This window comes from Amphibalanus amphitrite, unplaced genomic scaffold (assembly GCF_019059575.1).
Source record: "Amphibalanus amphitrite isolate SeventyFive unplaced genomic scaffold, NRLGWU_Aamphi_draft 001654F_arrow, whole genome shotgun sequence".
NCBI classification, from domain to species: domain Eukaryota; kingdom Metazoa; phylum Arthropoda; class Thecostraca; order Balanomorpha; family Balanidae; genus Amphibalanus; species Amphibalanus amphitrite.
Window position 1 is genome coordinate 76,615 of NW_024883147.1, and position 14,458 is coordinate 91,072.

Here is a 14,458-nt window from a genome sequence, read left to right on the forward strand (position 1 = left end):
GTCCGTCGTATGGAGCGTCCAGCGGGTAGCGGTGACAGTCCCTGCGCACGAAGACGTGTGTCGCCGTCTGGAGTGCCGTCGGGACGTACGTGGCGCGCTGGACCGGACGTGGGAGTGTCGGCCGCACCTGAGACATGGCGCGCTTCAGGTCTTGTACGAAACCGGCCGGTGATGCTGCTGAGGCTTGGCTGCTGATGAAGAACTCACCAGGAAGCCGCAGTGAGGAGCCGTACACCAGCTCGGCTGACGTCGCCTGCAGGTCCGCCTTGATGGTGGAGCGGATGCCCAGGAGCACCAGCGGCAGCACGTCCGTCCATGACGTAGCCTGGTGTGCACGGAGGCTGGCCTTCAGCTGGCGATGCAGGCGTTCCACCATACCGTTGCAGGCCGGGTGGTAGGACGTCGTCCGAGTTCGCTGGCAGCCCAGGAATCGCTGTAGCTCCGACCAGAGGGCCGACTCGAACTGGGCGCCTCGGTCCGTCGTGATGATGGACGGAACGCCGAATCGGGCGATCCAGTGCTCGAGGAAGGCGCGGGCGACCGTGGTGGTGCGGATGTCCGGCAGAGGGATGACTTCTGGCCACCGAGTGAACCGGTCGACGCACGTCAGGAGGTACGAGTGCCCTCTTGACGGAGGCATCGGGCCGACGAGGTCCACGTGGACGTGGTCGAAGCGTTGCTGAGGTGGCTGGAAGGTGCCGACGTCAGACTTGGTGTGCCGGCCGATTTTGCAGCGCTGACAGGCGAGGCAGGTTCGGGTCCAGCGGCGCACGTCGCGATCCATACCGGGCCAGACGAACCGCTTAGAGATGAGCTTGACGGTGGCCTCGACGCCAGGGTGCGACAGGTCGTGCAGAGCCTTGGCGAAGGGCCGGCGCAGAGCCACTGGGAGGACCGGCCGAGGCGATCCGGTGGACTCGTCGCAGAGCAGACGGAGCCCATCGCCGACCGGGATGTGGCGCAGGCGCAGTGAGGTGTCTGAGGCCTCGAGGTCTTCAGGCGAGCCGTCTTCGAACTGGGCCTTGGCGATGGCAGTGAAGTCGGCGAGCGGGGGTCGCGGCTGGGCCACCATCGAGACCGTGCGTGACAGCGTGTCGGCGACCACGTTGTCCTTGCCAGGCACATGGCGGATGTCAGACACGAACTGGCCGATATAGTCCAGGTGGCGGACCTCTCGTGGCGAGTAGCGGTCGGACGAGGAGCCGATGGCCGTTACCAGTGGTCGGTGGTCTGTGAAAATGATTGCTGACCGTCCTTCGATGGCGTGCTTGAAGTGCCGGACGGCCAGGTAGATAGCGAGCAGCTCGCGCCCGAACGTGCTGTATTTCTTCTCCGCGGGTTGGAGCGTTTTCGAGAAGAAAGCGAGGGGCTGCCACTCGCCGGCGACGTGCTGCTGGAGGACGGCGCCCACTCCGCAGTCCGAGGCGTCGACGAAGAGGGCGAGCGGCGCGTCCGGGACTTGGTGTGCGAGATGTGTCGCCGTGGCCAGGGCGTCCTTGACGTTCTTGAAACGCTGCCGCGCCGAGTCTGTCCACGTGACAGGCGCTCTCGAGCGTTTTGCCTTGTGGGTGATTAAGGCGTGCAGAGGCTGCAGGAGCTCGGCTGCCTGGGGGATGAAGCGGTGGTAGTAGGCTACCATCCCCAGGAACCTCCGTAGCTGGGACTGAGTGGTCGGTTCCGGGAAGTCTTTGATGGCCTCGACTCGTCCAGGCAGCGGGCGGACGCCGTCGGCGTCTACCGAGTGGCCGAGGAACACCACCTGCTCCTGTCCCAGGACGCACTTGTGCCTGTTGACGACGACGCCGTAGGTGTTGAGGCGCTGAAGCACTTGGTCCAGGAGCTGTAGGTGGTGTTCGGCGGTCGGGCTGGCCAGCAGAATGTCGTCCAGGTAGACGAAGCAGCCCGGTATGCCGCGGAGGACCTCATCCATGAAACGCTGGAAGGTCTGTCCAGCGTTTCTGAGGCCGAACGGCATCCGAACGCATTCGTAGAGGCCGAACGGTGTCGTGATGGCTGTCTTGGGGACGTCGGCAGGTTCCACCGGGATCTGGTGGTAAGCCTTCACCAAGTCAATGGTGCTGAAGACGGTGCACCCATGCAGGTCGGCTGAAAAGTCCCGCAGGTACGGCAGCGGGTAGCGGTCTGGTACGGTGCGGGCGTTCAGCGCTCTGTAGTCGCCGCAAGGACGCCACTCGCCGGGTCTCTTCTTTGGCACCATGTGGAGTGGAGTTGTCCAGCTGCTGCTCGACGGTCGAATGATGCCTTGCTGGAGCATCTTGTTGAACTCAGCACGTGCGATTTGAAGGCGCTCCGGCGGGAGGCGTCGTGGCCGCTGGTACACCGGTGGACCCTTGGTGACGATGTGGTGCGTCACGTTGTGCTTCACCGGTGTTGGTCCAGGTTTTGGTGAGGTCACATCCGGGTACCGGGCGAGGACAACTGCGAAGCGAGCAGCAGCCTGCTCCCGGACGAGACGCACTCCGATGGAGCACAGCCTTGACCGCTCGGCGCTGGCGCAGACGGTGCCGTCCCGCAGGAGACGCTGGTTGGCAACGTCCACGACGAGGTGATGTGCGGCCAGGAAGTCGGTGCCCAAGATGGGTGTGGTGACGTCAGTGACGAAGAATCGATGTTTCAGGCGGTGCTGCTGACTCAAGGTGACGTCCAGCAGGCAGGTGCCGTGCACCGCGATCGGTGAGCCGTTTGCCGCGACGAGCTGCTGGCCGACAGGAGCAGGGGTCAGCGTAGACCCGTTGGGCAGGCAGCGGCGAGGCAGCACGCTGACCTGCGCCCCGGTGTCGACTAGAAATTGCCGGTCCGTCTCCGTGTCCCTCACGAAGAGGAGTGGCGCGGCAGGAGGGGCGCCCGTGCTTTGCGCCATCAGCACGGGGCGCCTCAGTTTTCCGAGGCGATCCAGGAGCACGGCAACTTGCATCGGCGCGCTTGGGCGCCGAATCGCTGGTGGTACCAACACAGCGTGTCGTCGTGCGGCGGCGTTGAAGGACGAGCCGGTGACGGGCGGCGTGACTGGCGAGACGCTTGGCGCGGCCGGGAACGGCTGCGGTCGCGTCGCACGGCGTCCTCGAGTCGTCGGTTGCTGGCCTCCAGGCGCTCCATCTTAGCGACCAGGGAGGCGATGACGGTGTCCAGCGCAGGGGTTGCAGCTGGCGCTGGGGCTGTCACTGCAGCAGCGATGGGCGGTGCCGGCTGTGTGTACGGCTGTGCCGCGATCGCTGATAGCCGTGGGTCGGGTCCGCTAGCTTCCAGGTACCGGTCGGCCGCTTCTGCCAGTGCGTCAAGCGTGCTGTCGGCTGGCAGGAGGGCGAGGGCAGCACGGACGGGCTGCGGTAGCCGTTGTTGAAATAGGGTACGGAAGAGCTCCGTATCAACCGGGGCGTCCCCGGCTGCGGCAAGCTCGTTGCGCATTGAGCGCAACAGCGCCGTCGGCTTCTGATCGCCGAGCTGCTGGCGGCCGAGCAGGGCTTGTAGTCGGTCGGCGCGTGACTGTGCCAGGCGGGCTTGGAGCGCTGCACACAGCACGTCAAAAGACCGAGATGACCGGATGACGTCCTTGACCTGGACGGCGATGTTGGCGGGGAGGTTTGCGACGAGGAGCTTAAACCTCAGCTCGTCGGAGTCGACCCCGCTGACGTCGAAAGCGCACTGCACCTGCAGTAGCCACAGGTCGGGCTCTTCCGGAGAGTATGGTGGTAGCCGGAAGCTAGCCATGGGCCGATGAGTTGACTCAGAGGCTGAAGCTGGAACGCTGGCTGGGTCTTGAGCTGCGGCGCCGGACTGTGCGCTGTCCGCCGGCATGACGAGAGGCTAAGGTCGAACAACGGAGATCACGTCGGGGTCACCAATTGTCGTACTGCGCTGTGGGTAGCGCGTGGCTGGACGGACGGTCTGTGACAATCTATTGATCTGTGGCTGATCTATTAGAGTGTCCGTCCGAGAGCCGTACGACGGCTGACAGAGCCTGGGGGTCGCGAACTGGTGTGGTAACCGTTACGCCCACCTGGGACGCCCGAGTCGGTACGGCACTTGCGGTGTCGTAACCGGATCGGCGGGAACCAGCAGAACGCTGTTGGACCGGCGGTGAAAGTCGGAACCGAGCACTCGCCCACCAGTGGGGCGTCTGGTCGAGCAGGTCTACCCGCTAAGGCAGCCTGAGCACGAACCAGTGGCAGGGTCCGATCAATGACCGTGGTCCGACCAGGGTGTCAGCGCAATGGCCAGTCAGAGGCGTCTTTAAGGGCGCAGAAGCCCACCTCGGTCGACTGTGGCCAGTGCAACCTAGTCAGGTCGTTTGTGTGAATCTCCGTGTTCTTCCCTCGCCTCAGAGTAGCCGCTCTTCTCCAAATGCCCGAGCCGTTTTCTATGTGTATTTGTCTTGTAGCGAACAGCAGAGTCGAGAAACGAATTGACAATGTCGCCGAAAGCCGCGGTCACATGCTGGCCGTCCCTAGTACTACCAATATGCCCGCAGGCGCGGCGAGAGACAAGCTCAACGTATGAGTCACCGTCCGGCTGCCGGGAGAGCCCCTACCGCGACCTTTGTCCACAGTCATGACGTCACGACAATGGGCTCCTAAACGTACGGGCAGCGGCCGCCTCAGGGGTGCCGCCGTGACCTTTGCACGACACGTTCTATAGCGTATGGCACAGCGGTTACTAGGAAGGTTGAGGCCAGCGGCAGGCCGGTTTACAAATAACAAACAAACTTGACGCGCAATTGGCAACAGGTAACAGATTGATTAATAAAGCGGTGACAATATAAATGAAAATGACAACATGAAATGACAAATCGCATAGATGACAAATCGCATAGATGATCCCTACAACCTCTGATGGTCATACGCCCAGTACAACATGTGTTGTCTGTCAAACAACAATCGACGACGGGATCCCTTCTCATCATCTCTTAAGCCATCGGTTGTCAATTCACCCACCCCGTTTCCCTAAAAATAGACGGTCAGATTCGGCCTTTACGACCCCTCTAGATTCGCCAGAGACGGGATCAGATCGCCGTTATTGCACCCGTCGGCCGTCTTAGTGTCTTTAATACTATATGACAGCTTCGACCACGGACGTCGGACGGGGTGATCGTTCCACGAATGTACGCACCATCCAGGCCTAGGATGCATCGAGGTTTAAAAGATTGCAGTCTGTAGATCAATCAACATAACAATGGTGGTATGCAACCACATTAAAATATCTCCCCGGCTCCCGCAACGTTCCAACGCCCCTCCGTTATGCATTCGCCTTGTGTGTCCGCCGAGCCGGCTTGCCTCCAATGACGTCATCGGCCGGCCGGCGGCGTTCAAGGTCAAACGGCTGGTGTCCTTACCTGGTATATAGGGCCTTGGCTTAGCTGCAGTGTTGCCGCTATGGTACGATTGTACCAGATTTGGTACATTTCAACACTTTCTGGTACGCTGGTACACTGAGGCCCAGATCTGGTACATTTCACGGTTTCGCGCAAGCATTTCTTTTTTACGTTAAATTTATATATTTCTGCCTCCAAAAATCAATCAGAATCAATATTAAAACGAATATGCTGTAACAGGAAGAGCACTTAAATAAGCATCTTCCTAGGCATGTTCCTAAACTTCGTTTTTTTTTCAAAACCGGTTTGAATCCAACTACATTTTTTGACTAAGCACGCGTTTTACCCAGCGAAACGACCAAAAACTGAGCTTGAGAAAATCGAACGTGGCCAAACGTGTGATTTATTCCCGATAAATTCCATGCGCACTTTTTAGAACTTAACATTGGAACAGTGATGATCTCATGCTGTCGAACTTGCATTGCAATGTAATGTATAACGCAGTACCTATTACTACCATGGACAGAATTGTTTACTCCGTTCTGACCTCGGAAACAATGAAACTGAAATTTTCCTTAAATTCGTTGACACATTAAGCCACCGTAGGGATATTAGCTGCCAGCTGCCATCAGTGACGTCATCATAGTATGATAATTTTTGAAGATACAATTTGCCTGTATTTACCGAGCATAATTTGAAATTGAATATTTTACCGGTAATAAATTATTGGCCAGACGCTGAAGTTGCCAAAACTAACGTGAGAGCTTCGATGATGAACTTGGAGCCAAACCGGTGTTGAAAAAAAAAACGAACTATACCTATACTCCTTAGCAATATAGTAGGTATGAGAAGTTACAATTATTGTTAGCCTGACAATTACGTAACATCAATGCGGTTAAAGCAAATCATATTATGAGGTGGATACGGACAGCAGATGTCGCATATATCCAAATATGAGCACCAAACACAGGAATTGACCGGAATTGATGTAGAATCTTGGTGATCTGTGACGTTTTGGTGTATTTTATACAATGGTACATAACTTGGTACATTGGCATACCGCATATGGTACGAAATAGGTTCGTTTTGGTACATTTTCACTCAGAATCTGGTACGTGTCGAAAATTCCCAACGGCAACACTGCTTAGCTTGCTGCTTAGCTGTGTGAGGAATCGCCGGGATGTGTGCATGATGTGTCTATATTTTCCATTATTTTACTGTATCACATTCTGGTGACACTTGTAGGGATCGCTTTTAATTCCTTAAAAGGTCATGAAATCATATGATCAAGTTGATCAACTTTTCAAGGTTTTCTAGTTCAAGTTCTGAGTGTGAATGCTTACTAGTAATTAGGTAGGTATGTTCCGTTCCTGATTCAATTCAAACTTCCATTGACTTGTGCCTTTATCAAAAAAGCTTTATTTACTTTCAAATACTAAGATGCATCTCATGAATAGTTTTTTTTTGCTGCATTAACCTGCGCCTCGTAGGGCTATTGGGGGACCCTACCATCCTTGGGGGGGGGGGGGGGCGTTTCGGCCTTCCCCAAAGATCTCGGAAGTTTACCGGCCAATTTTTAAAATTCAAAATAAGCCTTATGTTAAGGAATTGTATTTTAATTTCTTGCTTATTTAACTATGCCTAGGTGGGTACTTGTAAGCATGCTGATATACCACCTTGTCAGAACTGACATTGTACATTATCAACAAACTGTTAGCATATGTGTATGCTTTTGGGAACAACTCTTGAAATGTCTGAACTCTGAATTCAATGTGGGCTTAACTAATGTGGATGTGGATGTTATCATTATGGATATTTATCTTTTGAACACCAGCACTCAGCAGTCCACACTGCACAGTGAATTTTCTTTACACTTTGGATCAGAATGCACTAGAATATTTTGTCTATGCACCAAAATCTATTAGAACCATGTGTCAGAATCGGAGTCTAGTTCTACGGTGTCTACTAAATAACGAGAGTTATGCATGATAGGTTCTAATTGGTACCATAAGCAGTACCATAACTTGATGCACCATGGATTCTGCTGATTGTGTTGGGATGGATTGCCTACACTTTGTTATGAATGTATCTGCTAACTACTACAATGGGCGCTGAAGACATATGCAGTGGGGTCTACCTTGAACCCAATTCCAAATTAGGAACGTTAGCATTTAATACTGTATTGCTGTCTACTCTAAATGTTTATTACATGTTTTTCTTTTTTCAGGTAAATGTGAAGAGCTCTTTCCAATTTGGAAAATGTGAATGCAATCATGAATCGCTTTGCCATAAGACATGCAGTGAAAAGTATTTTATGTATTTTGATCTATTTTTTCTTCTCAATATCATTGACATTCTATCAGAAACATCTCCTACAGGTATGGTGTTGATCTGTTTTAATCAGGATTCATTTGTTGAAGATTAAAACTCATTCTTATGAGCTGGTGCATGATTGCTGAGAGTGAATTTATAAAAAATATCAAATTGTTTTCTTTTGGGTTGCACTGTTTGCAAGTTGTGAAATAAAGATAACTAGTTGACCCCAGTTTTTCAACTAGTCTGCTTGCATGATCAGAAAGGTTCTGCTATATTGAGCGGCCTGGGATTTGCCTTGCTCAATGCTCCATCTGAATTCTCGCCTTTGCCAGGTATTTGTGTTGTGTCTGCCATCGTCATGTCATCGAGGTGCTGTTGCAGATCAGCCTCAATGCGCTGCTGACTGTCCACACTGCCGACAGGAGCTGCGCTTTCCACTCTCCATCGTGTTGGCGCACCTGACGGTGAAATTCCTGCTGGCGGCCGCGGTCCGAAACTACCTGGAATGCACGTACCACACGCAGCGGACCACGCTGTCATGGCGCGTCTTCTGGACCAAGATGGCTGCACCAGGCGTGTTCAGCGCGCTAGACATCGGTCTTTCACAGTGGAGCTTTGAGTTCATCAGTGTTACACTTTACACAATGACAAAAAGCACATCGGTCATATTTATTTACATATGTGCGCTATTTCTTCGCATCGAAAAATTGGTGAGTCTTTGAAAGGTGGCTATATTGTACTATAACAAGAAAACCACCAGATTATTTTGCTTTTTAGTTACAACGGAATGAAAGATGTCCGGATAATTTTGTTAGGTTCACCCTCTGCTTTATTACTTCCTGATTCAAATACAGAACTTCGCAAGCACTACGTGGGGCGTTCCACGACAAATCGACAAGTGCCCTGCACCCTCATATTTTATTTTTTGCTAAAAAGTGGTCTAATGGGTTGTGATGGGCGGGGAAGCCAGCTGTGGCAAGGATTTTTTTCTTCGAACAACGTTTCCGAGATATAGCCTCGGGCAATTCCTGGAGTTCGCGCTGCAGCCCTATGTTTGGCGGCCTATAACTCAGAAACTATTGGTTTTTTACGATAAAAACTTGATATGGTTCAACTCACAATCAACCAACAAACATTTTGCTTATCTCGGATTTTCAATTTTTGAAAATTTTGATCACGTGACCTTTTGTTCTATTTTTCGAAGAGTGACCTTGATATTTTCCCCACTGAAAGTTGCAATTTTGTCTGATGACGATTAAAGCCTTATCAATTGTCATTCATATGCGATAATAAAAAAGTGGTTATCGCCCTGCGTTGACCTCAGGTCAGGTCATTTTTATGACCTGTCTATTATTACGAGCGGGAGCGACAGCGAGATCTCGAGAATAAAGCAAGATAGCGACAAGCAGTAAACGGTAAAGGGTACACACGGATAAGGTCTATAATTTTTACTGAGGTCATTTTCAGTTCAGGTCAAAGATGACGTCACAGGAGCTAAAAGGAAGTCAAAATAGCGGCACTATACATATATATGAAGTTTTTCTCGAATAACTTTCAAGGTATCCCACCTAGGAACAAACTAATAGCACCATCGTGATCCTCTCGTCGATCCGCATCGAAACTTATGTATTTTGACCTCGAAAGGTTGAAAGGTCAAAAGTTGACCCTAGGTCACGTGATCTAAGGTCAACTTTTGACCTTTCGACCTTTCGAGGTCAACATACATATGTTTCGATGCGGATCGACGAGAGGATCACGATGGTGCTATTAGTTTGTTCCTAGGTGGGATACCTTGAAAGTTATTCGAGAAAAACTTCATATATATGTATAGTGCCGCTATTTTGACTTCCTTTTAGCTCATGTGACGTCATCTTTGACCTGACCTGAAAATGACCTCAGTAAAAATTATAGACCTTATCCGTGTGTACCCTTTACCGTTTACCGCTTGTCGCTATCTTGCTTTATTCTCGAGATCTCGCTGTCGCTCCCGCTCGTAATAATGGACAGGTCATAAAAATGACCTGACCTGAGGTCAACGCAGGGCGATAACCATTTTTTTTTTATTATCGCATATGAATGACAATTGATAAGGCTTTAATCGTCATCAGACAAAATTGCAACTTTCAGTGGGGAAAATATCAAGGTCACTCTTCAAAAAATAGGACAAAAGGTCACGTGATCAAAATTTTCAAAAATTGAAAATCCGAGATAGTCAAAATGTTTGTTGGTTGATTGTGTGTTGAACCATATAAAGTTTTTACCGTAAAAAACCAATAGTTTCTGAGTTATAGGCCGCGAAACATAGGGCTGCAGCGCGAACTCCAGGAATTGCCCGAGGCTATATCTCGGAAACCGTTGATCGAAGAAAAAAATCCTTGCCACAGCTGGCTTCCCCGCCCATCACAACCCCTTACACCAGTTTTCAACGAAGAATAAAATATGAGGGTGCAAATTTAATTTTTTATTTGTCGATTTGTCGTGGAACGCCCCACGTGTTACTTAACTTTTAGCGATGTTTCATGTTTAACGATATCCGATCTGAGTTTCCATTTTATTTTATAAAAGTACTCTGAAGTAAATCAGATATTACAGGCCAACACAATCTTGGCCTATTAGAAGCATATGTATGAGAACGTTTATAGTGCAGTTTTTGACCAGCATATATTTGAATGGATATGCTGCTGTGGGCTTCTGCGGTCTGTAACGTTTCTTGAATGTGTCTGACGCCTCTGCGGCCCCCGCCAGCAATGGTCGATGGCTGTGATAGTGATGCTCATCTCCGGAGGGCTGGTCACCTTCACCTACGAGTCGACCACCTTCCACCTGCTGGGCTTCCTGATGGCGCTGACGGCTTCCGTCACCAGGTGAGCGACACTGTTTGACACCCAGAAACGTCAGAATGAAGTGCTTCCTTACGACCGATCGAGATGCCGATGAAGTGTTCAAGTTAAAGGCGGAGAGTAATATCGTCATAGATGCTGTTTTTGCGAACGGTTGAGTAGTATTTTACTTATTGGAACGGCTTGGCAGAAACGCGATTCAATGTCTATCTGAATGTAACTTAGCGGGGGCATAGGCCGCTTGTATAGCGCTTGACCGTCTTACGAGGTGTTAACCGGTGTTTGCGTCTTGTACCTACATATTGACTTGTTTGCTTGTTTCCGACATCTAATCGCCCACCTTTTCTTGGTCGTTCGTCGTCACTCGTATTGTGAACTGCTTCTGCACCTCATTTATTTCATTAATCCACGTATCCCTTGTCACATATGTCCGATTCACTGCTTTCGATTGCGTCCAAACAACCTGTTTTGTATCCAAGTGCAGATACATTACGGTGCACAGCTTTCATCTATGTCCCTATCTGTCCCATTAACTGCCGGACGGGCGTGGTTTACTTCCAGCGGCCTTCGCTGGACGCTCTCCCAGATCCTGATGCAGAAGGAGGAGCTCGGTCTGGCGAACCCAATAGACATGATCTACCACATCCAGCCCTGGATGATGGTTTCACTTCTGCCGTTCGCCGTATTTTTCGAAGGTGGGTGAACGGAGAAAATGCTTGTCAATGCAGATTCACGTTTTCATCCCTTGGCCATGTGATTGTGGCATCGTGAAAGTATTTGAATGACGTAGAAATGAAAATAAGTGGGCCATCAGATGCTCATATTATGAAAAATCGTCTCAGGGTAAATATCAGGTAAGTTGGCTTCGTTAAGGGCATGCATGGTAACGAATGAGGATTATTGTTTCACGGCTAAGTTTTCCTGTCCTTTTGTAGAAATGAATCCATTTTATCTGGATCATCAGCCATGTATTATTGAAGCTGAAATTCTAATTGTTTATAACTGCGCAAAAGGAATTCGGAAAATTTGATCTGATTTAAGCGCGCTGCCTCACTTACGAGGGCACTCTTCAATGTCTTTCGACTTTTGTGTTCTTTTAATGCCTATGCTTTGGTTGTGTTCATCAAAATCCGGTTATAAAAATGCTTGAATTTGCTCGAGTCATTCTATTTGGGGCTCATCCGATCATGTTTTCTATATCGTCGCGCTCCGTTGTGAACCTGTCGTTGTTGTGGTCTGTTTGTGGTGGAGGGGCGCCTGGACCGTGCCATTTGCGGCGGCTGAACTGCCGTGGCAGATCGATACCGTACACACCTGTCGGTTGTGTGCGGCGACAGCCCGCCATTTACGGTGCCGGCGCCGCCTGTCCGCCACACAATAACCATATCCACCACTTGGGCGGTCACCAGTCACCACTCACCTCCGGAGGGCACTGCGTATAACCGCGCATAACGAACTTCTCGAAGTTGCTTCAGTTCGGTCTGGTAGCTAATTCTATCAATGTATGCGAGAAGAAATGACTGATATTATACAGTAGTAAAAAAGAAAATTGCGAATGTTGATTGTGCCGTCAACCGGGCGTCGAGTGGCTCATTTCGGCTATGAGCCGTTGTCTTTTCAGCAGCCAATCAGACTGGTGGTAGGTCCCTGGACCCGATGACGTGGCCACTAGAGTCAGAGGTCATAATTTTTCGCCCAATTATGCAGCGTTACGATATAATTATTTTTGTTATTCATATCACCAGGTTGTCGCCATGATTATAACCATAGATGCCGTCTCAGTGACCAGTGTGCTCAGTCCACAGTGAAGTAAATAGGAAGCGTGCCCGCACGAAGAACTGCCCCGTTTTCGTGTTGTTGCTCTTTCCGGTTTCGCGAAATTTCCCTTTTCGACACTCCCGGTGGAGCGTTGTGGAATCTGGTTGCTATCAGAGTCCGAGATCTCACCCTGGCTATCCGTCTGTCTCCAGGCGCTGCGGTGGCCACCTCGGTCGACCTGTTCCTCTACGCTGAGCCGCGCCAGATCGTCTCGTCGGCCGGTCGCGTCCTGCTCGGCTGCCTGCTGGCCTTTCTGATGGACGCCGCCGAGTTCATGGCGCTGCGAGTCACCTCCAGCGTCACACTCTGCGTGGCCGGCGTGTTCAAGGTGAGATCCTGGTGTCCCGAGTCGATCCACTCGCTGTTCCGAGTCGATTACACTCGGCTCTCGGGTCGTTAGACCCGTTGTAAGGGTGGTCCGCAGTAGACGAGCTGAGCAGCCGCCGCTAATTGAAGTAAAGGTTTGCTTTTCGATTATTATGGTCCGGTGGTCTTTATGCGTGGCGATTTTGGGTTACAAATGGAATATCACGTCAAACGGCTAAATTAGACCTTGCCATTTGAGTGACTTAATTGTCGGTGCTGCCCAGATTTCTAGCTTCTGGTTGCTGTCTATCTGCCCCGGTGTGACGCTGTGGATCCCGTTTCCGTCTGTCCATGTGTGACACTGGATCCCACTGTTGCTGTGTCCGCCCCGGTGTTTCCTTCCAGTCTGTCCACGAGGTTTGGTACGGGATCCCTCAGCTGTCCCTGTGAGTTGTGACGGCATCGCTCCCACCCTTCCATTCCTTCCATTCCAGCTGTTTCCGTCCCGGTGTGACTCTATGGCTTCATCTGTCTTCAGGAAGTGTGACTCTGGGTCCTATGACTGTTGCTGTGTCTGCCCCGCTATGACGGCTGATGACCCCGCTCCTCTCTGTCTTCAGGAGGTGTGCACGCTGCTGCTGGCCATCCTGGTAGCCGGCGACGAGCTGGGCGCCCTGAAGGCCGTCGGCCTGGTCACCTGTGTGGCCGGCATCACGCTGCACGCGGCGCTGAAGGCGCGCCGACTCCTGACCGGAGAGGGCGGCCCCGGCTCCGGCGATCGGGGGGACGGACGGGTGACCGAGCTGCCGCTGCTGGCTCACTCGGACGACGACGAGGATGAGGACGTACTGTTCCACCAGTCGAGCCACTGACCGGCCGCGGGGGTCGCACACGCAGAGAGGATGAGATAGAGACACAACACACTACGCACAGAGGGGCGAGATACACACACACACACTACACTGAGAACATGGGACAGAGTCGAACGTAATCCATTACACTGACAACTTACACCGGGCAGAGCCGGGTAATTCGATACACTATTACACATGCGCAAACAGCCAACATCAGGACACAGTACATACTACACCAGTCACACACGTAACACAATTCGTACAGAGTGTAGACTATGGGAGTGCGTGGATAACTTAAATCGTATTGTGACAGGCTTGTTGATGTGTTTTTGTGTTTTGTTTGAGGGTATTGTACTTGAAGGGGCGACGTGTTGTCATTATTGCCCGTTTTATCGGGCGTATCGGCGTACAGTGTGGTGTGAAATGCGACATAATCCGGTGCTGGGACCACATTGGGTGTACGAATTTCACGAAACGCGAAACGATACACCCATCGAAGATGACCTACTGGTCTGGGGTGTATGGTCATAAGAGTTTTATCCCTGACATTTATTTTTGCTCACTGGTCGTGTCCGTCTTGATCGTTCGCCAAACGTCAAACTGACATCAGTCTCGTAACCGCTACATAGTGTGCGTGCCGTTCTGTCTAATTTCTGTTTCCAAAGTGTGATTTGGGAAACAGCCATAGAGTTTATCATGTATTCCGTGAGTCTCAATGTTGACGCTTTCAATCTGCTGTTTCGCTCCAACAACTTGGGAACTCTTGTGAGAACAAATTGACCAGAATGCCATCGATGCTAACTTATCGGGACCAATGCATTGCAAGAATGCTGCCACTAACTGCAATGGCTTGGTAGCGGTATCAAGCTTTATTCGGGTTGGATTTGGGGTCTCTGCCGGGCATACCTGCGATTGCGAACAATCATTCCATCATCGATAATACATTGTTATGCTATTAAGTTTTTTAGGTTGAATGTAGATCAATTATGCAAGTC

At 51.2% G+C, this 14,458-nt stretch overlaps 1 protein-coding gene across 7 annotated transcripts; it reads left to right on the forward strand.

The window, feature by feature from the left end:
* The first annotated feature begins 6,462 nt into the window (after positions 1-6,462).
* Positions 6,463-14,418, forward strand: LOC122374419 (solute carrier family 35 member C2-like). 7 transcript variants are annotated; one of them, XM_043353179.1, is made up of 8 exons: positions 6,529-6,682; positions 7,557-7,707; positions 8,068-8,355; positions 10,391-10,509; positions 11,047-11,180; positions 12,456-12,631; positions 13,230-13,527; positions 13,562-14,418. In XM_043353179.1, exons 2-7 carry the CDS (start codon positions 7,603-7,605, stop codon positions 13,479-13,481), a joined length of 1,074 nt encoding a protein of 357 aa, XP_043209114.1. In that variant the 5' UTR covers positions 6,529-6,682; positions 7,557-7,602; the 3' UTR covers positions 13,482-13,527; positions 13,562-14,418. The 7 variants fall into 7 exon arrangements, with proteins under 7 accessions (XP_043209119.1, XP_043209115.1, XP_043209120.1 ...); XM_043353184.1 differs by lacking the exon at positions 6,529-6,682 and adding an exon at positions 6,463-6,493 and having other exon boundaries at positions 13,230-14,418; XM_043353180.1 differs by lacking the exon at positions 6,529-6,682 and adding an exon at positions 6,479-6,522 and having other exon boundaries at positions 13,230-14,418.
* Positions 14,419-14,458: the final 40 nt, after the last annotated feature.

Coding starts and splice junctions, on each gene's coding strand:
- LOC122374419 (XM_043353184.1), top strand. CDS start 7,603: ATGAATCGCTTTGCCATAAGACATGCAGTGAAAAGTATTTTATGTATT. Junction 10,510..11,046: donor CTGACGGCTTCCGTCACCAG/GTGAGCGACACT, acceptor GTTTACTTCCAG/CGGCCTTCGCTGGACGCTCT. Junction 12,632..13,229: donor GCGTGGCCGGCGTGTTCAAG/GTGAGATCCTGG, acceptor CTCTGTCTTCAG/GAGGTGTGCACGCTGCTGCT.